Genomic DNA, 27285 nt, shown 5'->3' with positions numbered 1-27285 from the left:
TGTGTTTATCCACAAAGAGGGGAGGTTAACCAGTCTTTTGGGGTGTAGATGAAGTGGACACCATCATACAGAGGGAGAAAGATGTATGTTCCTCTCCTGACCAACAGGAAGATCTAGAAATGGTGCATAAGAGCAGGCCTCAACATCATTAGGGCCTGACCCAAGCTCCTCCTTACCTCTTGAGCCCTCCAGCTGCATTCCCTCCACCACCTTCTCTTTCCAGTGCCCATGTGGAAGAACAGGAGTCAAGGACATTGTCCACTGACACTCCACACCCCTCCTCTTGTGCTCACCAATCTGTGCCCAGTGAGTCTGTCACAGTGGCTGCATTCAGGGATGTGATGATGTCAATTTAAGTAGCTCAGGGAGCACTCTCTCTGTCTGTCTGGGACTTTACGGAAGAGATACAAATGCACAGGGAGACACTCTCTGGGAAGCTCAATACTTTGACTGATGCCATCACTAGTATCTGTTTTGTCTGCGAACCCCACACATCTCCTGATGTCCCATCTCACAGTTTGTGCATCCTCAAGTTTTCCTCTGCAACTCCTCATGTTTTTTATTTCCTGTGGGGTGTCTGGTCCTGCAACCAAGAGCAATATATCATCTGTGGAATCCATTTTATTTCAGGTTCCATTTTGTCCAAATCAATTAGAGCAAGCTTGCAGAGGTTGCCCAGCTGCTGGCCTCCAAGTGAACTTGAAGTGTCTGTACTTTTTCTGTAACCACAATGCCTTGAGAAATGACCCAGTCACATTGGTGAACACGCATAGTAAGGGCCAAGTGTCTGCATTTGATTGGACAGGTATTGTGCAAATCCTTTGTGATGATGCACTGGATGGTCCCAAGATGGACGAGCATGTGGACATTACACATATCGCAATCTTGTATTTCAAAATGCTATTCTACTGTGATTGCGTGTTCACATAATGCTTGTATAACATATGCCTCCAATGGACAGCACTTCATCATATCAACATGCCTTTTGGGGTTTTCGTGTATGAAACACTGAGTAATTTGACATGCTGCTTTTCTCATGTTCCCTGAATCACGTATAAAGCTGCTTATGAAACTTGACAATTGTCTGTGTTTCTTTAATTGAGTTTTCACTCATCCACATCAGAGGAGGATTTAATTATAATAATAAACACAGAGAGTGAGGATGACCAATGATTTTTCTCCAAGACTGGCCATGGAATTAGACTTTTGCTGTGGCTTGGGGTCCAGACTACTTTGTTTACTCTAAAAGTGTACTCCTATTTTTGGACTCTGTTTGCTTTCCCCTTTTTATATGGACTGGTTCCCTTCATGATACATTTTTAAGTTTTTCCGGTATTTTACCATTAGGATTCACTACAGTCAGGGTGGATCTCTGCTTGGTAAAGTATAGGGAAAAATAAAAATGTTTATCTTATTCAATATAAGATTTAAAATATTTTTATGGTAATATAAATTAATATTATATATTTACTTTAAATATAGACAAAAAAATTAAGATGCAGCACTGTTAAATTCATTTTAATTAAAACCTTAATTTGTGAAATATAATATATAAAATTGAAATGATTAGAAAAACATTTTAATTTGCATTAATAATCATGTAAACAGATGTATAGAATTATTTGAAAAAATGTTTTAATATAATGCAATTTTGCATTATTTATTCATTCAAAATACATAATTGGCATATTTTATAATGACATGATTAATGTGTACTATTTTTTATATACTTTGACAATTGTAATGATATTTACCTATATTTTCTACTATTTTGGATAATTTAATTTAAATGAACTTTATTTGCTATGAGGTTTTAGGTTCCTACCTCTTTTATTTTCTAAAAGAGGGTCTTTCAGTGACGGTTGCTGGCCATGTGTAGTGCTGGGTTTAATACAGTTTTTTCATTTTTTTAGCAGCAGCTTACACTCAGAATTTGTGAAGTACTTTCCTGCTTTCATTGATGACAGCATTGAACCCAGCTTGCTGCTAGCCACACTGTCAACTTGTTGAAAAATCATTTTTCTCCATTAAAGTATCTACGTCTTAGGGTAGACTTTCCTCCAGCAAGAACCTGGTACCTGTATCTAACTGGCAATCCATCATGTCAGTCTTAACATTTGACTTTGACCCAGTCTAGTGTGGCCAGAAATTCTACAGTTGGTGCTTTATACTTTTTGGCACTATTTAGTTAAAAAATGTAATATTCATATCCCTGAGTCACATTATTGTTTTTTTGTTGTTTTGGTGTGATATTGTTCATAAAAATATTCTCTATTGTTATAAAAAAAATTTAAGGTAAGCCTGGCTGCTATGTGCCATAGCTCCAAAGGGTTGAGCTCAGGTTTAAGTTACTGAAACCTTTACTTGATTTACTAAAATAGTGCCATTATTACTTGTGGTAGACTACTCTCCACCTCAACTAATAATCCACCTTCTCAGAGTCGAAGCACAAATTGTGACATCTTTTTTTGTATCCTATCTTAGTGCATCTGTCCTTGCTATTCTGTTTCTTATAATGCCATATTATCAATGATGCTTGCTATTTCTGGTCTGATGTACACTCAAATTCCTTTTACCGTTTTATCTTTCCTGCTCTGTACTAACTTATGTTTCATAATATTAACAACTGGAAGGGGTGAGGGAGCTCAGTCAAAGTGCCAGGTCTTTAGTCCCTTTCTGAAGTAGCTGAGTGCAGGGGAGGTTCGGAGGTGGAGTGGGTGGTTGTACCAGGAATTGGCGGTGAGCTAGAAAAAAGAATAACCTTTACTGGGGTTTTGTCTGATACAGGGGACGTGTGCAAGAGTGAGAGAGGCAGATTGGAGTTGTCTGGTCAGTGGGTGGAAGGTCAGGCGCAGGTTGATGTAGGAGGCTCTGGTGTTTTAGCGGGCCTTGTATGCGAGGGTCAGCATTTTGAATTGGCATCTCTTTTGGATGGGAGTCAGTGGAGGTTTCGGAGGTGAGGGGTGATGCTGGTCCATCTTGGAAGGTTGAGGACGAGTCTGGCTGTGGTGTTCTGTATGGTCTGCAGTTGTTTGAGGAGATGGGTGGTGTTTCCTGCTTATAGTCCATTCCTGTAGTCTAGTAAGCTGGTGACGAGGGCTTGTGTCACAGTTTTCCTAGTGTTGACAGGGATCCCCTGAAGATCGTGTGAATAATGCAGAGGGTGTAGAAGCAGGAGGAGGCTACTGCATTGACCTGGCGCTTCACTTTTTACTTTCCTCTTTTTTGCAAAAAATGTTTTCTCAACACAATGGTATTAGTATTTGTAAATCAGCTTTTCCACTAGCCTCTTTTCTGAATGGACTTCAGGTTAAAATCTGGGAAGCAATCCACACCATTCCATTAATTACATTGTAACATCAATGACATTTCTAAATCACATGCATATATTTTTCAAAATGATCAGGAGCGAAAGGGGAGGCCAAACGGGGCACTGTAACATGATAATGTTTCCGTAAATTAACCATTGGTTACAGTACTGTGGTTCTTTGAGGTGGAAAAGAGTTTGAGGCCTTCTCCATAAATACATTTCTGTCATGCACTCTTTTTTTTTACTACTAGTTGCAACACATAGTTCTTAACTAACACCCTGGGCCGCCATGAATAAAATTACCAGGCAAGGATCCCCAGAGGTGTATTTTAACATTCACTTCTCATTCACTTCACACTATTGCACGACACCCGCTCCGCTGTAGTCAGGCGTTGAAGCACAGCCAGGTGGCATTCGGCTGCCTGGCTGGACCCCGATGATGAAGCATGACACCAACCAGGTTGGTGTGTGAGGGGTTTTCAAACAAAGACTGCTTGTGCCCAGCTGATACAGCTACGCTTACAGGTGATATGGAATACTAACTAGATTCCAACACTCCACACAGTGGGCCAGTCCTCCTTGATAACATATCAATCACCTTGATAACATAGTGTTTACTTTTATCAAATCATTGAAATGAAAATGTATAGTGAAGTTTATTCATATGCACAAGTGTATAAACTGGAGTCCAAGATAAACGTTCCTGGACTTTTGACAATAAATCAACATCCCATGTTTGTAAAATCTGAGTAACAGTGAGACACATCCATCCCACTTTCTTCCAGTTCCTATTCTTTTTTCCACGAGTTCTCTGCAGGGTACTTGAAATGAAGTGATTGAGGGCTCATCACTTTTTGAGGGCCAGTTACCCAGAAATGAAGGGACATCACATGAAGTTATAACAACTTGCTAGAGTGCTGTCAGTCTGCTTACCTCTCTAGAAGCCTGCCCGCTCAGAAAGAAAAAGAGTGTGCTTGCCCCTCCAGGATGAGAGACTGATGGGGTGGAAAAGCCTAGTTGTTTGCACTGAATGAGGATCATGTGGCAGAGTGAGTTCGTTGAACGGTGTATTAAAAGCAAAGACCAGAGCCGTGAAAGGTCACTGAGCTTCCCTGTATGATTCATGTGGCAAACTGCCTGAAATATCAACAACACCTTCATGACTGCATACCACCTGGCATTACCATGATTTAACCAGAGAAATTTGTTTTGAGCAGACCCTTGCATGATGCAAGACTTGCAGTCCCCAACAACAACGCCCCAACAGAGGTTCCACATCATGCAGAAGACTGTGACTGCAGAAGAGAAGCTTCCGCTGCCAAGGCCAGCCATTGCATTCTTCACTCAGCATCAAGAACCATTGGGCAGGATTGCTGCCTGCGACACAGCACCTGCTTGTAGAGGTGCTGACTGTGTGACCACAAAGTGTGCACTACGAACCCCATTAAAAGATAACAGGTGTCACAACTCTTGAAAGGAATTAGTGAGAGACTTCATCTTGGATAATCTGGCACATTCGAAAGATTATTATCTGCTAGAGTGAAATCATTTTGCTGAATGTATGCTACAAGCTTACCTAAGTGTAGCCAGATAATGTAGCTGCTCAAATTGTCTGAAAACTGCGTGCAAACTGTTGAACGTGGCTAGAGCCCTGTAACTCCTCTTAAAAGAACAGTGTACCTGAACCCCATGGTTGTGTAGTATTTAGAGAAATCAATGGAAATAAAGAACTTCTTCTAGAAAGGCAATCTCCATCCTGGACAGTGGGTTATTGATTCTCTGGCTAGACTATTTGAGTTATAAATCTTTGCCTCTACTCTGCCTTCCTGAAAATCCATTGATTGTTCACTACCCTGAAAGTCAAGTGTGAAAAGGCCTTACTTTGTCCAGTTTGCAGAGCTATACTAGGGTGAACACTAGAGAACACAACCCCAAGTTCTAAGGTTATGGCTCAGTAACCCCTGTATGCCTTTTGTCTGCTCCTTCCCTCAATAGGGTCTGACAATGCTATATACAAGTGCTATTCCAATAGTGCATTGAACATTTTAAAATTTGCTTTTGACTCACACCTTGCAAATAACATGCATTTGATGCAAGTGCGAGGTTCCAGTTGCCATGTTTATATATGGCTAACAAGAAGCAGTGAAATGTTGATTTATTTAAGCCTTTTATACACTAAATTAGGACCTCAGCAGAACAATTCAACAGACATGAAAAAGCAAAGGGATACACATGAAATCTAAGATTAGGATAGATATGAAAATGAGAGATTGGTAAATGGGGTTATGGCATCAATGGTACATAGAACTTTAATTGGTGGTAGGATGGCATATAAAATGTCAGGGAAGTGTTGTTTCAAGAGAACACTTTAAGACATCTGAAAGACAGGAGAAAATCCACAAAATGAATGCTAAATGATATGCTAGTGGATACACAGTTCCAGATTCCTGGAGTAGGGCTAGAGAGACCAATTGTGCAGATATGTATGCTTCTTTAAACAGACCGCACTGAGTCACAAACGGAACATTTAATGATTGTTTAGATTTTGAATGAGGGGTGGAATTTGCACAGTCAAGTTAGTTAGTTAGTTTTTAAAATTTATATTGCACAACAGCTACCCAATAGGGTTTCCCGCGCAGACCAAAAGCAAGTGCAAAGAACACCCAAGCATCTTATTTATCGAACAGCCAGGTTTTAAGCGATTTGCGGAAAGAGGTGTAGTTTGTTTCATTTCGGAGCGTGACTGGGAGTGAATTCCAAAAAGACGGCCCTAAATAAGCAAAGGATTTTCCCCCCATCCGGGCCAGTTTGAATTTCCGGACGGCAAATCTTCCTTTTGAGGCCGATCTTAAATTTCTGGACGGGACATATGGTTTGGCCAAAGTGCAAAGGTAGTTCGGGCCATTGCAGATTTAATTTTGTGCATATAGGTAAGTGTTTTAAATTTCACACGATTTTCAATATTCAGCCAATGTAGTTTACGGAGATGCAATGAAATCGATGCTGTTTTGGGGACTCTGCATAGAAGTCTAACTGCAACATTTTGAGCTATCTCTAATCTATTGATTACATGTTTGTTTGAACCCACGTGAAGAACATTACCATAGTCAAGCCGTGACGTAATTAAGGCATTGACTATGTTTTTTGTTGTTGTTTCTGGTAGCATCCAGCAGATATTTCACAGCCATTTAATGATAGTAAAACATGTGGCTGCGACTTTTACTGATTGGGAGTGCATACTCAAGGTCTCGTCAAGGATTACGCCTAGATTTCGTACTTGCAATGAGGGAGTAGGAAGGACGCCCATTTTGTAGGGCCAATGTTGTTGTCTCCAGAGATCTTTCTGCTTTTCTAATATCAGTATCTCTGTTTTCTCTCCGTTCAATTTCAGAAAATGTGATTGCATCCAGGCTGCTATGTTGGTTAGTCCCGTCTTAAGTATTGAGGTGGTGCTGGGGTTGTGCGCAGACAGTGAAAACATGATTTATGAGCCGTCAGCGTAAGAATAGATCGACAATCCGGATTTCTCAGCCAGCTCAGCTAGAAGTCTTACATAGAGATTGAACAGTAGCGGGCTTAGTATGGGTCCCTGTGGCACAGCATGTGAAAAGGAGTGTGTTTTTGAACAAGCATTCTGAGAGAAAACTTGAAAGGTTCTGTCTGAAAGTAAACCGCTGATCCAGTTCAGGTCTTCTCTGCCTATTCCTATTTCGCTCAGTGTGTTTATGAGCACAGTGTGTGATATAGTATCAAATGCGGCGCTCAGATCTAACAGAATGAACGTCACTGTTTCTCCTCTGTCTAAATGGTGGCAGATGCCTTCCGTGACTCCTAGAAGAGCGGTTTCAGTAGATAAACCAGCTCTAAAAGCCTGACTGTGAGGGGTGGAGCAAGTGGTGGATTGTCATTTGTATCCCTGATTGTTCTCTTACCCAATGTGATGTCAAAATTCAGAAAGAGGAATTACATTTTAAAAGGGTTACATTTAAGGGGGTTAGTGGGCATCCTCCATCTGAAGCTACCCTATGTATGTTGTATTTTTGTCCAGCTGGTGTTCAGTTATTTTTAGTCATGTATTGATGAATGGTAGCAACTGCAAACTCAATAAGGGCTTCAATAGGTTCCATGGCATGTTAAAGAGAGTTCACAGCTAATAAACCCATGGGGCGCTCTCAGGGTGAGGCATAAGCCATGGTTGAGAGGCATGTAGCTGAGTGTCATTTGAGAGGGTTTCAAACCCTCATTACATTTGAAATGGATACCAATCAAGGAGGATCATATAGAAATACATGCCCTTTGTTGAAAAATAGTGGTCAAGTCTTGTGCAGCATTGTGAGCAGGCAACATGATCAAAAACAGTCAATGTATCCTCGTGAAGGTGTTACCTGGTGCAGAGTCCTAATTGTTTGTTATAGAAAGAGTATATGAATCACTATCTTTAAACAGTTAGCTCACAGCCTAGATTTCAATGAGATGCTCAAAGCTGGAGATGTCAACAATGGGAAGATAACTGTTGAAATTAGGAACGTCATACCAACATAAACCTGTTTTCATGTGAGAGAAAAGATTGCAGAAAATTTAGTGTGGGATTGTGGAACTGGTGAGAAGTTACAGGTATAAAGACAATGCCATTCCACAAAGAAGAAATGATTGCTCCTCTTAGTAAAACAGCTTGAGCACACTCTGCCTAATTTTCTTTGTGCTCACACTATAAATGACTGGGTTTAACATTGATGGTAATATAATATAAAGGTTAGCCACAAAAATGTGTACATTGAGAGGTATATGTTTGCCAAACCTATGTGCAAAAAAGGAGAAAAAAGCTGGTACATAGAACAATATAATTACACATACATGTGAGGTACAGGTGCTGAAGGCCTTCCGGCGGGCTTGCTGGGACCTCATGTTCAGGACAGTTCTGAGAATTTGAGCATATGATGCAATGACAAATGCAACATCCAAACCCATTGATAAAATAACTACTGTCAAACCATAGATGATATTCACTGTGATGTCTGCGCAGGCTAACCTGGCTATGCCCATGTGCTCACAGTATGTGTGAGGGACCTCAATGTTTTGGCAATATGGAAGTCTGTGGAGAAGATAGGCTAAGGGTGTTACTACACAAAAACTTCGGACAAGTCTTAATGCTGCAATATTCCTAATGATAATGTTTGTAAACTTCACAGCATATCTCAGCGGATCGCATATTGCAACATAGCGGTCATATGCCATGGCCAACAAAATGGCCGACTCAAAGCAATATATAAAATGAATGAAGAACATCTGGGCCAGGCAACCTTGGAAGGAAATACTTTTGGAATTAAACCAGAATATACCTAATGTTTTAGGCAAAGCACATGAAGGCAGGATCAGGTCAGTGACTGACAGCATAGAAAGAAAAATGTACATAGGTTCATGGAGACTTTTGACAGTTACAATTAAAAACAGCACACCAAAGTTTCCTATCAAAGCCACAATATACATTAAACAGAATGGGATAGCAATCCAGTGGTAGTAGTCTTCCATCCCAGGAATTCCCAGCAGATGGAATGTCGATGGGTGTCTGCTGCTATTTAAATTTGACATCATCAGCTGTGAAGAGTCCATGAAGAGATTTCAGAAAGCCCACAGTTCCTAAACATAAACATATTACATTTGAAATGTTTTTTTTTAAATCATCGTTTTCCAATTTGCCACACTGTACCATGAATATGCAATATCTGTGGCTCTGCTCATACCATCAACACCAGCAACTTATTATTTATACATACCCGTTTACCTATTGTGTCTCCCCCCACTTCCCATAAATGGGGGCTAGCAATGGCCAACATAGAAAAAGAGAAGAACAATAGTGGTAAAAGCAACTAACACCCTAGCCCAGCAGCTCCCCACCATTTTCCAATTCATTCCCCCTTCAAATTCAAGACAGATATTTATCTGCCATGTAATTGATTAGAGCAAGAGCTCCTCATTCTTTATAACCCAAGACACACCTTCCCAGACAAAAACAGTCTACGCTATCTGTCCGCTTCTGTCAATGTCAGTCCTTAGCTTTTATGATTGATTAATCAGGTTGGCAACAGGTATCCATATCTATTCTGCTTCACAAAAGGAGCAACTATACAAGACACCCCTATCTATCATGCCTGTCCTTCAAGTTGGATTTTCATCAGATATAGCCTTAATAACATGCAGGACTATTTGCCTCAGAAGTTATCTTTTTGCAATCATGCTTGGAACAGACATGTAACACTTCAATCTCAGCTGAGACCAATTTTCTTCATGTCTGACAACCATTTTTACATCTGGCCCCCTATTCAGCTTAGGCAACCCAACAAGAATCGCCTTCCCCTTAAGTATGTTTTTCATCTCTTGAACCTGTTGGTCTTGACATCCAGCATTCGCATAGACCACAACAACTACGCTACAAGGTAATATGTCTAGTGATTCGGTTCTCCCATTCCTCTCTCTCCCTGGAGTCACAGTAAGTAAGTAAGTAAGACTTTATTGTACAGTTAATAAAAACCATTACAAAAACCATCAGCAGTAAAAAAGGAAAGTATTCAAAATATTTGTAGCAGCATAAATGAAGGAGTTATTCGATTTAAGCTATGTTACAAAGTGCAGTTTAAAAAAAGTTAAAAAGAACGGAGTGTGCCGTCTGCCGTTAGGTGCTCGTGTCCTTCTACGGAGAGGGTTTCTTTTGTCAGTCCTGGCCCTCATTCCTATACAAAGTTAGGTATTGCAGTGCCTATTCCTTTTTGGAAGACTGGCTGGCATTTACCCTGAAGGTTCGTAACTTTTAGTTATAGTATGCCAGTGTTTTAATTCAGTTTAAGTCTCTGAGCTGTCTTGATGTTTTGGCACTCACAGTATTGAGGGTGTGCTGTCCTTGTCCGTTTGTTCTTTCTTTGTGTTGATTCTGCTTTCTACAGCTCCGAGGTATTTTACCAGTCGGCAAGCCATTTGCACTTCTTCGCCTCTGAGGCAAGCCAGAGTTGCTTGTCTGCACGTCCTGATTTCTTTTTTTATGAATAGGGGTCTCAGTAGGTTCCTGCAATCTTGCTGCAGCTCTTTGCAGATGGTAATGAGATGTACAATGTTTTCCTCATGAGTTCCACACCGGCGACAGTTTGCCGGTTTTGGGGGCCGCAGCCAAGGGACCATGTGGTCAGCTGAGGGTAATACTCCTAATCGTAATTTTAGGAATGTTTCTTTTGTTTTTTTAGTGAAGCTGGTCAGAAGGTATGCCTGTGGTGTGAGTTTATTGTAGGTTTGTACTGTCAGCCAGCCATGTGCTCTCTCCGTTAGTAAGGCTTTGTCTTGTAGGAGGGATTCTTTCCTAACTGTATTGTTTACAGCTTTTTTGAAACCTGCCAGGCTCTCTTGCAGATCCCATAATTGACTCGCCCCCAGCTGTTTAATGGCATCCTCTAGAAAGAGTCTTGCTGGGCAGTTGTCTTTGCTTTGTAGATCTTTCCAGAGGAGTGCGTTGAGGGTGTTTGCTTCCCCTCTGCTAATTTTGTGCCAGGTCTTAAGGTATGCTCCCTTGCGAGCAAGCTCTTCCTTAACCTGCCCAAATTCGAGTCGGATCTGCGCCGGAGAAGTGTATCTCAGGAGGCCAAACATCATCCTCATTGCTCTTGTAATTACTCCTTCTAAGGTTCCGGTATCTCTGCCTCTCAATGCTTCGCTACCGTATGTAATAGATGGTATCAGTTTGACTTGTATCAGTTTTAGGAGTGGGGTGAAGCTTGGGCCGATGATCTTATTTTTCAAGTTCCTTAGAGATACAGCTATCATTAAGCCTCTCTTTTTTATCTCCTCACATTGCGGTTTGAAGCTCCCCCTATGATCAATAGTCACTCCCAAGTAACAATATTTATTTGTGACTTCCAATTTATTTTTATCCAGGTTCCAACTGAATGTTGGTTTCTTCTTGCGATAGTTGAGGTGCATGACTTTTGTTTTACAATAATTAATACTGAGTTTATTTGTTTTGGAGTGTTGTGCGGTGATATCGAGGAACCGCTGTAGACCAATCGGAGTACGGCTGATTAGCACCAAGTCATCAGCATAAAATAAGTTAGACAATTGAGTGCCCCCCAGTTTTGGCGCATGTGTGTTGTTTTCGTTTAGTGTGGTAGATAGGTCGGCCATAAAGAGATTAAATAAAGTTGGCGCTAGCACACATCCTTGCTTTACTCCTGTGTTAGTTGGAATTTTCTTAGTTAAAACATCGCCGGTACCTAGTTTAACCTGGACCCATGTATCGCTGTGCAGGAGGATTAGTTGGTTCAGTAGTGTTGCTGGAATTTTCATTCTCTCCAGTTTTCGCCACAGCAGATTTCTGTTTACGCGGTCAAAGGCGGAGCTGTAGTCAATAAAACACAGGTACAAGGGTTGTTTTCCTTCTAGAGCTGAGTCGATCAGGAGTGACAAGGCAAGGATGTTTGTGTCGTCCCCATGTTTTTTCTGAAGCCTGTTTGATTAAGTGGGATTGCTGAGGTTTCTTCCACCCATAATGTCAGTTCCTGAAAAAGAGGCCAGCGTAGTATTTTGCTTCGTTGTCTAATAAGGCAATTAACCAATAGCTTCTTGGATCTTTCCTGTCGCCTTTTTTTATATATTGGTGAGATTATTGCCCCCCTCCATGATCGTGGAATTGTCGCAGTCTGGAGTCACAGGACCTGATGCACAAATGTCCTGGTTGAGTCTGTATCCTTGGGGCAAAATGGTATACAGTCAAAATATCGAGTTGTTAATATCGAGTGACATTAATATCGAGTTAAAAATATAGAATGGACACAATATCGAATGGACAGAATATATACAACAAAAATATCGAATTTGAGGTAAGTAAGTTAATATTAATTTTTTAAAGTATTTTTTATGTTAGTATATGTGTGAAAAGTGTATATTGTTTTATAATTGAATTTAATTAATTAATTTTATGGTATTTAATTTTTGCATAATATAATTCTGTTTTAGCGGGTTGTGGGTTTATAGGGGAATAGGGTGGGAAGTAATTTAATTATAATTAATTAAATATGTTAATTTATTTATTGGTATTTATTTTGAATTAATTGTTAATTGATAATTAATTAAAATATAATTGGTAATTATTTTTATTAATTGATTAATTGAGAATAAGATATTTTTATTAATGTATTTTCTGTAGCAGGTTGTGGGTTTATAGGGGAATAGGGTGGAAAGTAATTTAAATATAATTAATTAAAGTTTTTTAATTTATTTATTGGTATTTATTTTGAATCGATTGATATTTTAAATATGATTGGGAATTAATTTTAATTAATTGATTAATTGATAATTATGTAAATTTATTAATGTATTTTCTGTAGCGGGTTGTAGGTTTATCGGGGAATAGGTAGGGAAGTAATTTAATTATAATTATTTACATTTTTTATTGTATTTATTGGTATTTATTTTGAATTATTTGCTATTTACATTTTTAATTGGTAATTAATTAAAATATAATTGGTAATTAATTTTAATTAATAGTTTAATTGATAATTATGTTCATTTTATTATTTTATTTTCTGTAGCGGGTTGTTGGTTTAGAGGGGAATAGGGTGGGATGTAATTTAATTGTAATTAATTAAATATTTTACTTTATTTATTGATTTTGTTTTGTTGTAATTTTGAATTATTTTTTAATTGTTAATTAATTAATTGTTAATCGGTAAATAATTTGTATTAATAGGTAATTATTTGTAATGCTTTTTTTGTATTTTAATTGAATAAATATTTATTATATAAAATTGTTAATTACTTTTAATTAATTTGTATTTGGTATTAATATTTAATTTATTTTTATTCATATATGAAGTATTCACTTTCCCTACTGTTGCACTCTCAGGAGTATGAATAGTAATGTTTACCCCTACACTATCCAACGCTTACCCTACTGTTGCACTCTTTGGAGTGGGAATAGTAATTTTTACCTCTACGCTATCCAACAGTTTCCCTACTATTGCACTCTTTAGAGTGGGAATAGTAATTTTTTACCCCTAGGCTATCCAAAGCTTTCCCTACTGTTGCACTTTCTGGAGTGGGAATAGTAATTTTTACCCCTACGCTATTCAACGCTTTCCCTACTGTTGCACTCTTTGGAGTGGGAATAGTAATTATTACCCCTATGCTATCCAACGCTTTCCCTACTGTTGCACTCTTTGGAGTGGGAATAGTAATTTTCACTCTCCCGCTATCCAACGTTTTCCCTACTGTTGCACTCTCTGGAGTGGGAATAGTAATTTTTACCCTCCCGCTATCCAACGCTTTCTGTACTGTTGCACTCTCTGGAGTGGGAATAGCAATTTTTACCCCTACGCTATCCAACGCTTTCTCTACTGTTGCACTCACTGGAGTGGGAATAGTAATTTTTACTCCTACGCTATCTAACACTTTCCCTACTGTTGCACTCTGTGGAGTGGGAATAGTAATTTTTACCCCTAGGCTATCTAACCCTTTCCCTACTGTTGCACTCACTGGAGTGGGAATAGTAATTTTAACCCTCCTGCTATCCAATGCTTCCCATACTGTTGCACTCTCTGGATTGGGAATAGTAATTTTTACCATCCCGCTATCCAATGCTTTCCCTACTGTTGCACTCACTGGAGTGGGAATAGTAAATTTTATACCTACGCTATCCAACGCTTTCCCTACTGTTGCACTCTCTGGAGTGGGAATAGTAATTTTAACCCTCCCGCTATCCAACGCTTTCCCTACTGTTGCACTTTCAGGAGCGGGAATACTTATTTTTACCCCTACGCTATCCAATGCTTTCCCTACTGTTGCACTCTTTGGAGTGGGAATAGTCATTTTTACCCCTACGCTATCCAACACTTTCCCTACTGTTGCACTCCTTGGAGTGGGAATAGTAATTTTAACTCACCTGCTATCCAACGCTTTCCCTACTGTTGCACTCTCTGGAGTGGGAATAGTAATTTTTACCCTCCCGCTATCCAATGCTTTCTCTACTGTTGCACTCTCTGGAGTGGGAATCGTAATTTTTACCCCTACGCTATCCAACGCTTTCTCTACTGTTGTATTTACTGGAGTGGTAAAAGTAAATGTTACCCTCCTGCCATCCTATGGTAAAAATATAGTATATTATTTATTCAAATTATGTTTATACTAGCAGCCCGCCCAGACCTTGTCCGGGAGCAATCAGGCTTCCCCGCCCCCCGCCCGCCCCCATAAAGCAGCCCGTCTCGAAATTAGTGTTCAGGGCCCCCGCCTGCCCCGACCCCCGCCATGAGTGTTCAGGGCCCCCGCCCGCCCCGTCCCCCACCTGCCCCAACATTTTCCGTAGGTCCCCCGGAGCCTTACCTCAGCCGCCGCTCCTCCCCCGCGCTACTCAGTTCACCGCTCCGCCGCTCATCACCGCTCGTCACCGCTCCTCCCCGCCTGTCCGCCGTTCCTCACCGCCTGTCCGCCGCTCATCACCGCTCCTCCCTGCTTGTCCGCCACTCCTCCCCGCGCCATGTCCGCCGCTCCTCCTCGCGCTCCTGGACGCCGCTCCTCCCCGCGCTCCTGACATCAGCACGCAGGTGTCAGCACGCAGGTCGCGGCCGGCACTTCTTTCACGGGACTACTTTTTTTTCGCTAAATTTTATAAATAACGTATATTTTTTAACTTTATATAGCCTATGTCCATCTACACACCCTGACGATTACAACGATGTATCAGGTGTGTGGATTGGCGCTGTGGTTCCAGAGTTTACCCGCCTCAAAGGTTCAAAGTTCTTCCTTTATAATAGTAGTATAGATATATATATGTGTTAAAAAATTTAATTGTATGTTTATTTATTTTGAACTTAAATTAATTATTAATAATTAAAGGTTATTTAAGTATTTTAAGTATGTTTAAGTTAATTAAATGTATTATTTAATTACTTTTACATTACCTTTAAGATATTTTAAAAATTCGATATTTTGACTAACTATATTTTTTACATCGATGTTTTTCATTCAATATTTTTGTACTTTCCTGTTTGGAGATAGGAAGTCGATATTTTGGTATTCTATATTTTTTACTCGATATTTTGCTACATCGATATTTATAACATTGATATTATGTCAGTGATCCGGGCAAAATCAATGCAAAGAGAATTCTTATTGCAGAGATTCTGCCCCAAGTGCAGATACTCCCCCACAAGTTTGGGGCCTCCGCCATGAGTGTGGATGCCCTTTGTGATTTAGGCCTTCGTTGTTTCCCTATGGCAATCCTCCTCCACCCACTGGCCCTTATCAACTCATCCTGGAGACCATTAGCTTCTTCAAGGAATGCTCTGAGTAATATTATGATTAGCGGCACAAAATGATACAGCATTCTTGGTAGAATCAATATATTTGCAATGGCGACTCGAGTGGAGAATAGGAGAGCCTATTGATAAAGGGGAGTGATGCTCTGATGGATATCAGAACTTTTTTCTATGTTACCTGCCCACAATAAAGTAGTGTTGTGGTAGACCAGCACTCTGATATATTTCATTGTTTCATTTTCCCAGCATAGCCGAGAGACGCTAAGCCCCCATGTAAAGTAAACAGTCAGGATTCACCGCAATGTAGCAGTATTGGAACTAAAAGTCACCAGAGATAACATGCACATCAGAGAGGCCCCACATCAGTCAGAAGGACTCTCTCCCCAGAACTTAGTGGGCAAGCATGTTCTCCCCATCCTGCTGAACTCACCTGTCTCCCCGCACCCAAATTCTGCAATCAGCCAGACCATAGAAACTGAGATGTGCTTGTGCCCTGCCGATCGCCCCACCCTGATGTTCCCTTCACCCCCAGATCAGTGCTGGGCATCTCACAACATTCTGCCCCTCAGGCTCGTTCCTGCTGTACGCCAGGTAGAGGCTCAGCGGTAAGTTCAGTAGAGGGAATGTGGTGTGGGGTGGAAAAAGAGGATGCCGTGAGGATGGGGAACCCTGTGGGTAAAAGTAAGGGGCGAGGTTCAGTGAGAAGGTGGCCACCAGTGTGGCTTGCAGCTTTCAGGGATGTGTGAGAAGGTACAGTAATGGCTCCCCCAAGACTAGTCCTGTACACAAGTAGTGTGCTGGACATTAGTGCTTACAGCATAAGTGAAACATTCCAGTGTGCAGAGAACAAGGATTTGCTGCAAAGGCAAAAGGCACAAAATGTAGCACATAAATGCCAGATCCATCAGGTATAGGAGCTGTCACCATGAGATCTGGGAGTCTACGTGTAAAATCTAGTCCCGGGCAAACACCCCACTTCAGGGTCAGTCTTGCCAAAAGTCTTATTAAAAAAGGAAACAATGAAGAGCCCTGCAGTATATAGGGAATAGTGTGTGGAAGACATTGTGGTGTGAAAGGGTTAACTACCTTAGGCAGTGTTGATGAATGAGATCCCTTGCACCTCGCAGCGCTAGCAGAGAAACTTGTGATGCTTGCTTTGCTATTTCTACTGGACAAAATGAAATGTGCTTCCAAACTGCCTTATTTATGGTACCAGATTCATTGAGCTGCAATCCTTGGCTTTGACATTCCATAGACACAATTATCTGCAAAGAAGCTCTGTTTATAGAATACTGGTGATGCCAGGGGGATCATTGGGAGAGACATACGTTGAGGATGTACTGGCCCAGAGAGGGCCTAGGAGGATGATTGATGAGTACCAGGAAGAGCAAAGTTGTAAATACTCAGAACACTGCAGAACGTGTGGGAAGGGGAACTAAATGTGGTTTAATCCAAATTTTAGTATATAAAAGGGAGTTTGCCCTTGCCTCAGGGAAGCTCAGAGATGGAGTTGTGCAGAGCTGTCATTAGCCTTAAGCTACTACCCCCCTCCCCCCCCCCCAGTTGTGCCGTCCCTAGAGAGGGCGTTGGAGAGGTTGGAGCAGGCTTCCAGGCCCTGTAGAAAGTTAGGCTACAGGGGGAGATATAGGGTCTAACTCTGTTGCTCTATACCGACTTGTTAGTTTCTTATTAGTGTGCCTTTAATTAACTGCATTGCAAGTGTTTTAAGACTGTGTGTTTCTTCGTCACTGCTCTAGCATTGCACTGAAGATATAGATATCAATCAATCAATCAATCAATCATTCAATCAACCTTATACGAAAAAAGCTTGTCATAAAAGCCCTGTGTTATATAAAAGTTTAAATATATGGAATAAAACAATAAAACATGATTCCTACATAAACAAATGAGAATGGAGTGTCAGCTCATCATAGTTCAATGGGAAAAAGTACATGTCGTTAAGACACTGTACAGTGTAAAATACAACTATATAAAGATAAAAACAGTAAGATGTTGGACAGGAACAAATACATAGATGAGATTCTCTGACTCCACATAATTGGACAGGACAGAATCTTTATATAGATACATATACTAGATATGACCATTTTGCTATTGTTAGCTGAAATGTTGTGTATATTTTACCATCTCTGTGCCAGTATTGTACTGTCTACTGTTGCTAGTTGATAGGTTATATTCTCCTGCACTACAGAGTTACTTTTGTGCTGCTTTGACCCACTGCATTGTGAGTGATCTCAGTTTGTTTCTTTCTTGCTCTATTATTGTACTGATGTTGAATTATAAATACCATTCGCCAATGTACAACTTTTATTGCTTTTACATGTATCCATGTTAATGCTTTATTAAAGATAAATTGTATCCACTATTTGTTTGTGTGTTGCTTCTTACTGGGTACCCTTATTGATTTGTACTTGATTGACATTGCTCAGGTGGGTTGCCGGCAGCAAGTCCAGCACAAGCACTAAGATGAATCATTGAGCGGGGAGGCCACAGCAAGGCCATTTTTAACTCTACTACTACTGGCAAAGTCCCTGATGGGGATTAATGCATAGCACATAGTCCCTGCAAAAATAACCAGTGAAACAACCAGCATTGTAACAATCTGTTCAGGGCACCGCGCAAGATGCTGGGAGTCAATCTACCAATACATAAACTATTGTAGGAGTCACTGCATGGAATGCGCACAACTCTAACCAGACAATGAACAATCAATGTCAAATTTAAGCCCACCCACTGGCCCCAATTTTTAAATGGCAAGATTCAAGTATGACATTGCAAGGGGCCAATGCATGTGCAAAAGTAACAGGCAATGGCACTGAGATAGAGTGCAATTCCCCCGGCCTCGCAATCCACGCTGCCTCCACCCCAACTTGTATGCGCTACCAGGGAAATTAGGCCTAAGGTTCCCAGGCAAGCAGTTGACAATCTCAAACTTTCACTACTTGGAGCAACAAATCCATCTACCAGTTCTCCTCAATTTTGGTCAACAACAAGCACCCTTAACAAGCCAGCGGGTAGTGTCCATTGAGGATTAGTAACCCCTGCTAAAGAGATTAATAAATATTCAAAGTGCTTGGTCACTGTCCTGAACCCCTTAAAGGCAATATTTGAAGCTATGATTTTTCATTCATCTTAATTAGACCTACATGTTGATTTGCAAATGTAATGGCTGTATTTATCTCAGAAATCAACACCAAACTTGAGGCAATAAATAATCCGATGTCCAGTGTGCATAGAGAATCTGATGCCAAACTCATCACATCCCAATGCATCCCGATACTGGAAAAGCTGAGCTTCCTTCCTCAGTTTCTAAGCAGTTTGGTAGAGGAAAGGAGAAAAGGAAACAGTCTGCCAAAAGGCCAATACAGTTCCCTCACAATGTCAGAAGACACACAATGCCACTGAACCCAATGCCCAGCCTAAGAAAAAACGTGGAAGAAACCTAGATTGTTGTGAGCGCAAACCCTAACTTCAATCTTAGAGCTTAAATGCCCTCTATATAGTGGGAACTCACAAGGTCTCATTCGAAATCTATTTCTTATACATAGGACACACAAGAGCATATGTTGAGAGGGACAGCCCATCTATCATTGCCAGTGGCCCTTCAGCAAGAGAATTTTCATAAAAACTTTCACCAAGCAGATCATCAAGAGGTGTTATTGCAAAGCAAAACAGGATGAATATACCAACTGAAATACAGTCTGAAGCTCTCCAGTCATCGGAGGTAAGAACACATAATTGGTTGGGTGGAAGGTTTAGGCTCACCAGGGATAAAACCAACTCCCCCCCAACAAACCAGGAGGCAGAAACTACAGTGGAGGGGATCAAGGCAGAACAAACAACCCTGTGGCCAGTGATAGCCCACCTACATCAAACTTACTGCTTAGGCTGTCATAACTCCCAAACACAGCCCCTAGGGAGAGTCACCAGGTAAATATAATCCACAAGAAATTAAAGAAATCCAGTTTGACCTGTCAGTCTTAGGTTGGTCTTCCCCCAAAGTTTTTGCCTTACTGCTTCATATTTTTCCAATATTGTTTTTGTTGACCGTAGGACTCTATGCACTTTACTACTGCTAACCAGTGCTAACGTGTGTTTTCACTCCTTAAAACATGCTCACATTGACTTATACCCAATTGCCATATTTAATTTATGTATAATGCCCTAGTAAAATCATACTACATGTACCCAGTACCTGTAAATTACATGTTACTTGTGGGCCTGCCCCACTGATTCTGTCACACCCTGAAGTAGCCCTTTAAACATGCTTCATGCCTGCCAGTAAATCATTCTTCACATTTGCAAGGCTTATCTCTCCCATAGGATAACATTTTAGTTATCCCATCACATTTAATAAATATATCTTTCAAATGAGAGCAAGTGATCAGTTCATGTTTGGTGTTTTTGCACTTGGTATGAAAAATCCTCTTTTGCGGTAAAGTCAGATTTTGAATTACTATTTTGAAAATGTCCGTTTTAGAAAGTGGACTTTTTCCTGTCCTAGCCATTTAGTGCTTGCAGCCTATCTCTGGGTCATGTGACTAGGTGTAGTTGGCTATTTGTCTGTGTGTATTCCTCCTAGACAGTCACACACAAAAGAAAGCTTAGGTGTGCCTGATTGGGCCATCACTGGCAAACACAGCCCTACCTAAACCTAAATAAGCTGTGTCCTGCCTTCACACAAAGAGTTGCAGAATTCCTGTAGTTAGCCATTAATATATAAAAACAATGGGGTGCCGATGGCGTGGAATTAGATGATGAGGACTGGAGGGAGGCTGTCTCCTCTCCGAGGATAGTGGCTATTCAGATGAGACTACGATTAGTCCAGTTAAAGATCCTACACAGGTCATATGTCACGGGGCACCAGTTGGTACACATGGGTGGGGCAGGGGGGGGGTATTGTCGGAGGGGTTGCGGAAAGCTTGGAACCTTCATGCCTCGTCTGTGACACTGTGCAGCAATACAGGATTATTGGCGTAAGATTCATGCTAAGATGCAAGAAGTGCTGGGGGTGGAGATGACAATGGAGGCTCGTAGGTGTGTTCTAAATGTCTGGGCGCCCACGGACCTGAGTGTGAATGAGAGACAGTGGGCGACCCTGGCTTGTATGATTGCCAAGCGTAACATTGCCCAGTTGTGGGGTGCTGGTCAACCGCTCGGGTCGAGAAGTGGATGGAGGATCTGGATTGGTGCATGTACAGAGAGAGGTTGGTCTACGTTGCTAGGGGCTGTCCCGCGAAGTGGGGGAAGGTTTGGGGAGCCTGGAGTAGGTATCGTCGTGATATTTGTGCTCCTCCTGTTGGTCATGATGAAGTGGTAGCGCAAGAGTCCCCGTGAACCCCAAATGTTACTCTGTATGTGTTATCCTGTGTAACGGAAAAGTATGTTAGACAAACGTGAAGCAAGTCATCTCACCTGATGTTTTCTTTTGTGGTTTTGTCAATAAAAAGATTTTTTCTTAAATAATAATTCCTCTAGTTAACGTGGGGCGGTCCAGGGGAGGTTAGGAAACCTGAGCACTTCAAAGGGAATACTCTAGTTGTTTCTAACACTTTAAAGATGGCGCCAGGTATAAATATTGGACCTCAGACATCAACTCTTCAGTACACTTACTGCTGTGCTGCTGGACTTGGACGCTCCTGGACAACTACCCTGGAGGAATACTGTCCTGCTGTGCTGACCTACTGCCATCTTACCTGGGTGAGAAGGACTGGGCATGCAACCTGTACACAGGACTTCCAGATTGACTCCTACTGCTAGTCTATTGTAACCAGCATTTGACTTTTCATCTGTGAGGCCTACACTGTTAAGTGGTGCCACTCCAATCCTGCACCCTTAGACATGTGCCTAAAGGTGCTCTGCCAGTTCATCTAGGGACCCAGCAGAATCGATACATCACCTCTGCTTCTTGGCACAACCATAAGCAGAATCGATGCATTGCCTCAGGTATGAGGACATTCCCATTGCAAGAACTTTGCATCGCCCTTGCAGACTCATCAGAACCGACGCTGCACGACGAATCGTTAATGCAGATTGTTGCATCTCAAGCCCATCGTCAACAGCAGCCTCAACGACGACACAAAACTTTGCATTGTTAGCCCTGCAGCTGCTTCAGACCTAGATGGTGCACACTGCAATCTAGTTGCAGGTTTATGCATCAGACTCCTCCTTGTGGAAGGCCTCCTTGACTTTAACTCACAACCTCACATAACAGCTTTGCAGCTCCCTGGAACTGACTCAGCGTGATGCATTTCCAATCCAGGCCTTGTATCGTCTCAGCTCTGCAACGCATTCTCAACGCAGGACCTCACAGCGCTTTGCAACCAGGATGTAAAGTATTCTTGTTCAGTGGGCCTAACTGGATCCATGTAGTTGGCCTGCACTCCATCTCAGTCATCCTGCACTTGTGACTTTGTTTTGGTCTAGCATGACCAGATATCCAGTGTTTGCGCTTTGTTCTTTTTTTTGAGCTACTGTCACTTACATCTTTAAAATTGCATATCTCTGGTCTACTGATTCGAATTTTGGTGTTCAGGTCTTGTTTTATTTCTTATAATTTACTCTATTTTTTCAAATTTGGCTTGGGATCCTGCTTGTGTAGTGTTTTCATTGAATTACTGTTTAAAGTGTTGCATAATACTTTACAAATTTCCTCTGAGTTGAGCCTGATTGCTCTGTGCCATGCTACCAGAGGGATGAGCACAGGTTAATTTGAGATTTGCTTGTGACTTCACCCTGATACTGATTGTGTTGCCTGCTTCACTATTGTTTCATCCTCTTCAACCAGTACCACAATTTCTTACAAATACAAACTGATCTAATCTAATTGTACAATAATGCAATTTCCACTGGGACAGTATCATGTCAGTGGATTTAACACACCAATCCACTCAAAATTAAGTAATGAGCGCCTTAATCAGTGCTCAGCACAAGCACTCTAGTTTTACGCTCATTTTCGGTAGGAACAGAGATTAAGTGATTTGCCCTAAATCACAGGATGTTGAGCCGAGGCCAAGACTCAAACCTGGTTCCCCAGGTCCAAAATCGGCAGTTCTGGCCAATGTGCCACATCCTCTCCCCACTTCCTAGTTAGTAGTTGGCTCTGTTTTAGGCTGTGTTACAGGAGAAATGTGCTTGTTCAAGATGTTCCTGACGGGAGCCCCAACACTTATACGTTTACAAATTAACCATTGGCCTTAATATTGTCCCAATGGTCACTAAGCAATTCAACGGCCAACAATCTTCTGTTTGTTTCTCAACACCTATCCAAAGAACCACAAAACATATTAAACCATGGCAACATGGTAAAATTATTTAAGAATGACCAGAATTTACAAAACCAGATATTCAATCAGTAGCATTTTTAAAACCTAGAGTAGCTCAAGTGACAGAATATTGTTCGCACCACCTGAATTTTCCCCAAAAGTGTAAGGCAAAAAGGCAACATTTTGTGACTGGGAAACTAAATTGTCATCCTTCCAGGTCCATTGCTATCCAACCATTCCAACAGCAACAACCCCAGGGCATCAGATTTCCTACACCGAGGGTGACCTCTGTAGCTGTCAGCATTAGCAACATGACATCTCACTATAGGCAACAAAAAGATACAGGGAACAATACACAAGACTTACAACCAACGTGAGCTAGCAAGGCAGACCTGAGAAAGCCAATATCACCCAGGAAAGGTGCCACCCTGAAAATGCCCTCGTCAAACAGAATGACCATGTCTTCCTTCAGTCCTGATAGGAAATAAGAAGTTATGAATAGGGCATGTAGTACAACCCTTCCCACCCACTGCTCAGGCAATTTGTTCCATTGATGGAACAGGTCCGGCCCCCACTTTAATTCAAATCTGCTCTTGAAACTTTACAGGCATTCAAAATATTGTCACTGATACAGAAGTCATTCATAACTTGAGGAAGTTTCAAATTATCTTCCTACAGGATACTTGGGCAGACCATTTGGTACTCTGCTGGGATACCTAGAATATTTAGTGTCTTATAGGTATGAGTAGCAAGATCCTTCTGCGCTCTGGGAGACTCTGTAGGAGAATTACGTAATTGTTTTGCTGGGTCTTGCTGTGGTTAATAAAGTTAATGATGCAGTGCATACAGTTATCAGTAGCACTCTGAAGAATAAAGACATGCACTACAGAGCTCCTTGTGTGGCCTGGTCATTTGCATGCTACCGGGCTGGGGAGGAGTTAACAACTGGCGATGATTTAGGGACTCTGTAATCCAAAGAAACAAGAGTGCTTTCCCTGAGACACCTGCTGGTAAGGCCGAAAGAAGATGTACTGCAACATAACACACAGCCAGCATAACGGTAGGGCAAACACAAAAATGGTAGAGAGAAGCACAGAAGGCCGCAATAGCCAGGTGCAAAAGTGTGCCAAAAGCAGAAGCATCCAGGTGCCAAGAAAATGCTAAAGGTAGTGAAAATCAGGTATGATGTAGAAGGTTGAGAATGGTGAAGCCATGTACAGGAGACAAAACAGTTACTCTCTGCCAAAGTTGAGAAAGATGCCTATGACAGCAGATTGGTCGCAACAACGCTGATGCAAGCATGCAGCTGGAGCTTAGAGATATTACAAATGGAGCATGTCCCAGCTGGCAGCAGACGGCACCAGAGCAAGCCCGGCTCTCGACAGCAGTAAGTTCCACAGGTAGTTATGAAGCCCTCCATTTTTGTGAAACCGCCACTTCTATTCAAAACCATAAAAGAACAGACTATTGGTGCAAGATGGATTGCTTGATGGATTGAAACATTGGATGCTTTCATCTACGCACCGGAAGAAACAGATGACAAAAAGATCATCAAATACCCAAAGAACCTTGCAGGTGAAGGAAGCAATAAAGAAATGATTCCAAGCAGATGAAATATCTTACAGTCAGATTGAGGTGGAATTAGGAGTCAAGTTTAATCCAATGTCGAACATTGTCTATGAAAGGCACATCTTTAACCAAGCCAAACAGCAAGCTTGAGAAACGATGGATACGTTTGCTGAGAGACTTGAGGCCCTCATCAAACATTCCCAGTTGAATGAATTCAATGATGAAGAAGCCTTCAGTCTCAGAGTCATCGCTGGTTTCCTTTCCAACTCGTTCAGACGACGTACACTGCATGAGACACTCAGTCTGGAGAAGGCAGAAGAATATGCAGTTCAATAAGCAGCTGTGTGGAAGCTGGAACAGGTTTCAACATGAAAAGGAAGCAGAGAACAAGGTTGAGAGCCATAAAGTGATGTCTCCAAGGAAAAAGAAATTGTGTTTCTGATGTGGTTTCTCCTTTCCGCACGAAGATACATTTCCCACTATTGTACAAACATCCAAAGGTTGCGGGAAAGAAAATAATTTTGTAACGGTTTGCAAAGTAAAAGAGAAACTTACAATGTAACATCAAGAAGAGAAAAAGGACACCAGAAAGTTCCAGAAATCCTCTAATCACACCTACAAGACCAAGCAGCAACACAATTGAGGCAAGTCAAATCTAAACGAGGTCAATCGCCATCAAATTCATCTTCCAAAGGCTCCCTACGTCATTGTCCTGCGACAGTGAAGAAGATGATGTCGACTGGTGAACTGCGTGCGCACGTGGATCTGGCTTTATGCAGAGACTAGTCAAAATTTAAGCAAGATCACCACATGAAGCACCAAGTTACTTTAGTCATTGTCCCAAGATTGCACTAAAGATGAATGGTTGTTCGAAACCTTTTATCATCTAAAGTTGTTCACCAATAAACATCATGCCGGCAGAGCAGTAGAATGAATTGTCAATGGTGCCCTGTCTGACACCTTCAAAGACAAAGGTATACACGTGGGCTGCCCCCAATGGTTCACTGATAAAATATCTATGTAAAAAATATAGAAGTAACAAATTTAGAGTGCAAAAATATTGACTCCCTATAATTAAACATGTTAGTACAACAATATTGAGGGAAAAACTATTGATGTAAACATGTAGTATGGCTCAAAATCTGAATGGAACACTCTAAGTACACGCAAGACTCCGCGATCTCATAAGCCCCCGATGTAAGTTTCTATCCCGGGTGACTTGCCGATACACAGCAATACACTTATGTTCCACAACATTGCAAAGTGTGCACACAGCGATAATTTTGTAAATAATATTACGCTGTTTGAATTAGGGAGATTCGCTCACTGAAAGATGGTGCGCCTACATGTGATGATGTTGCAAGTCCATTTTCTATGCCTGACTTAACACGTGACAGCACTTAAAATCCATGGCCGGCCGGCGCAGTGTAACTGACACTGATGAAGGCTTGAAGCCGAAACGCGTCAAAGTTATCCTAAGGAAGGACATTCAATTTACTGTAAGCATGGTTAGAATTACTTTTCAGGATCATTAGTGGCCTGAAAGATGCAGCACTAAGGTCTCTCCTGATAACAGGTGAGTAAATCGGAATTCGTAGTTCGACTGATTTTAGAGGAATATTTTTCAAGTTACAAAACTCCGCACTTAGAAGAATTTCCAAGTGAAACCAGTCAATGTTAGCCTATGGAAGGAAATTCAAGTTTCTGTAAGTACGGTTAGAATTACTTTTCAGGATCAGTAGTGGGCTGAAAGATGCAGCACTGAGGTATCTCCTGATACCAGGTGAGTACATCGGAATTCGTTGTTCGTCTGATTTTAGATGAATATTTCAAAGTTCCAAAACTCCACACTTGGAAGATTTTCCAAGTGAAACCAGTCAATGTTAGCCTATGGAAGGAAATTCAAGATACTGTAAGTACGGTTAGAATTACTTTTCAGGATCAGTAGTGGCATGAAAGATGCAGCACTGAGGTATCTCCTGAGAACAGGTGAGTAAATCGGAATTCGTTGTTTGTCTGATTTTAGATGAATATTTCAAAGTTCCAAAACTCCACACTTGGAAGATTTTCCAAGTGAAACCAGTCAATGTTAGCCTATGGAAAAAAATTCAAGTTTCTGTAAGTACGGTTAGAATTACTTTTCAGGATCAGTAGTGGGCTGAAAGATGCAGCACTGAGGTCTCTCCTGATAACAGGTGAGTAAATCGTAATTCGTAGTACGGCTGATTTTATAGGAATATTTTAAACTTCCAAAACTCCACACTTAGAAGAATTTCCAAGTGAAACCAGTTAATGTTAGCCTATGGTAGGAAATTCAAGTTACTGTAAGTACGGTTAGAACTACTTTACAGGATCAGGCTATTTGGCCTTCAGGGACCATCAGTATTGAAAGAAAATTAATATCCCAACTTAAAACACGCCACGGGGCACGTTTGCACAGTGGTGAAGGAAAGGGGCGTGGCCTGAAGTGACATGTCTGCAAACACGCCCTGTGGCGCGTATTTAAGTTGGGGAATTAATTCTTCCTCAATCCTGAGGGTCCCTGGGGGCCAAATAGCCCACCAGGTACCTCCAGTATGCGCCAGGGGGCTGCGTTGCAGAGAGGTGTTCATATGTCACGCCCCTTTTTACAACACTCTGCAATGCAGCTCTGTGGTGCTTACTGGAGGTACCTGGCGGGATAGTTGCCCCCCTGGGAACCTCAGGATTGACAAGGAATTAATTCCCCAACTTAAACCACGCCACAGGGTGTGTTTGAACACATGTGAACTCAGGTTCCGCCCCCTCCCTTCACCACTGTGCAAACACACCCATGGCGCATTTTAAGTTG

At 41.4% G+C, this 27285-nt stretch overlaps 1 protein-coding gene across 1 annotated transcript; it reads right to left on the bottom strand.

Moving 5' to 3' along the window:
• Window positions 1-7969: 7969 nt before the first annotated feature.
• Window positions 7970-8902, bottom strand: LOC147661094 (olfactory receptor 52D1-like). Its single transcript, XM_086951344.1, has one exon. It carries the CDS (start codon window positions 8900-8902, stop codon window positions 7970-7972), a length of 933 nt encoding a protein of 310 aa, XP_086807470.1.
• Between the last annotated feature and the right edge of the window lie 18383 nt (window positions 8903-27285).

The sequence above is a fragment of the Lissotriton vulgaris genome, unplaced genomic scaffold (genome assembly GCF_964263255.1).
Source record: "Lissotriton vulgaris unplaced genomic scaffold, aLisVul1.2 SCAFFOLD_235, whole genome shotgun sequence".
Classification (NCBI taxonomy): domain Eukaryota; kingdom Metazoa; phylum Chordata; class Amphibia; order Caudata; family Salamandridae; genus Lissotriton; species Lissotriton vulgaris.
This window is presented reverse-complemented; position numbering and strand designations above follow the sequence as displayed.

Coding starts and splice junctions, on each gene's coding strand:
- LOC147661094 (XM_086951344.1), bottom strand. CDS start 8,902: ATGATGTCAAATTTAAATAGCAGCAGACACCCATCGACATTCCATCTG.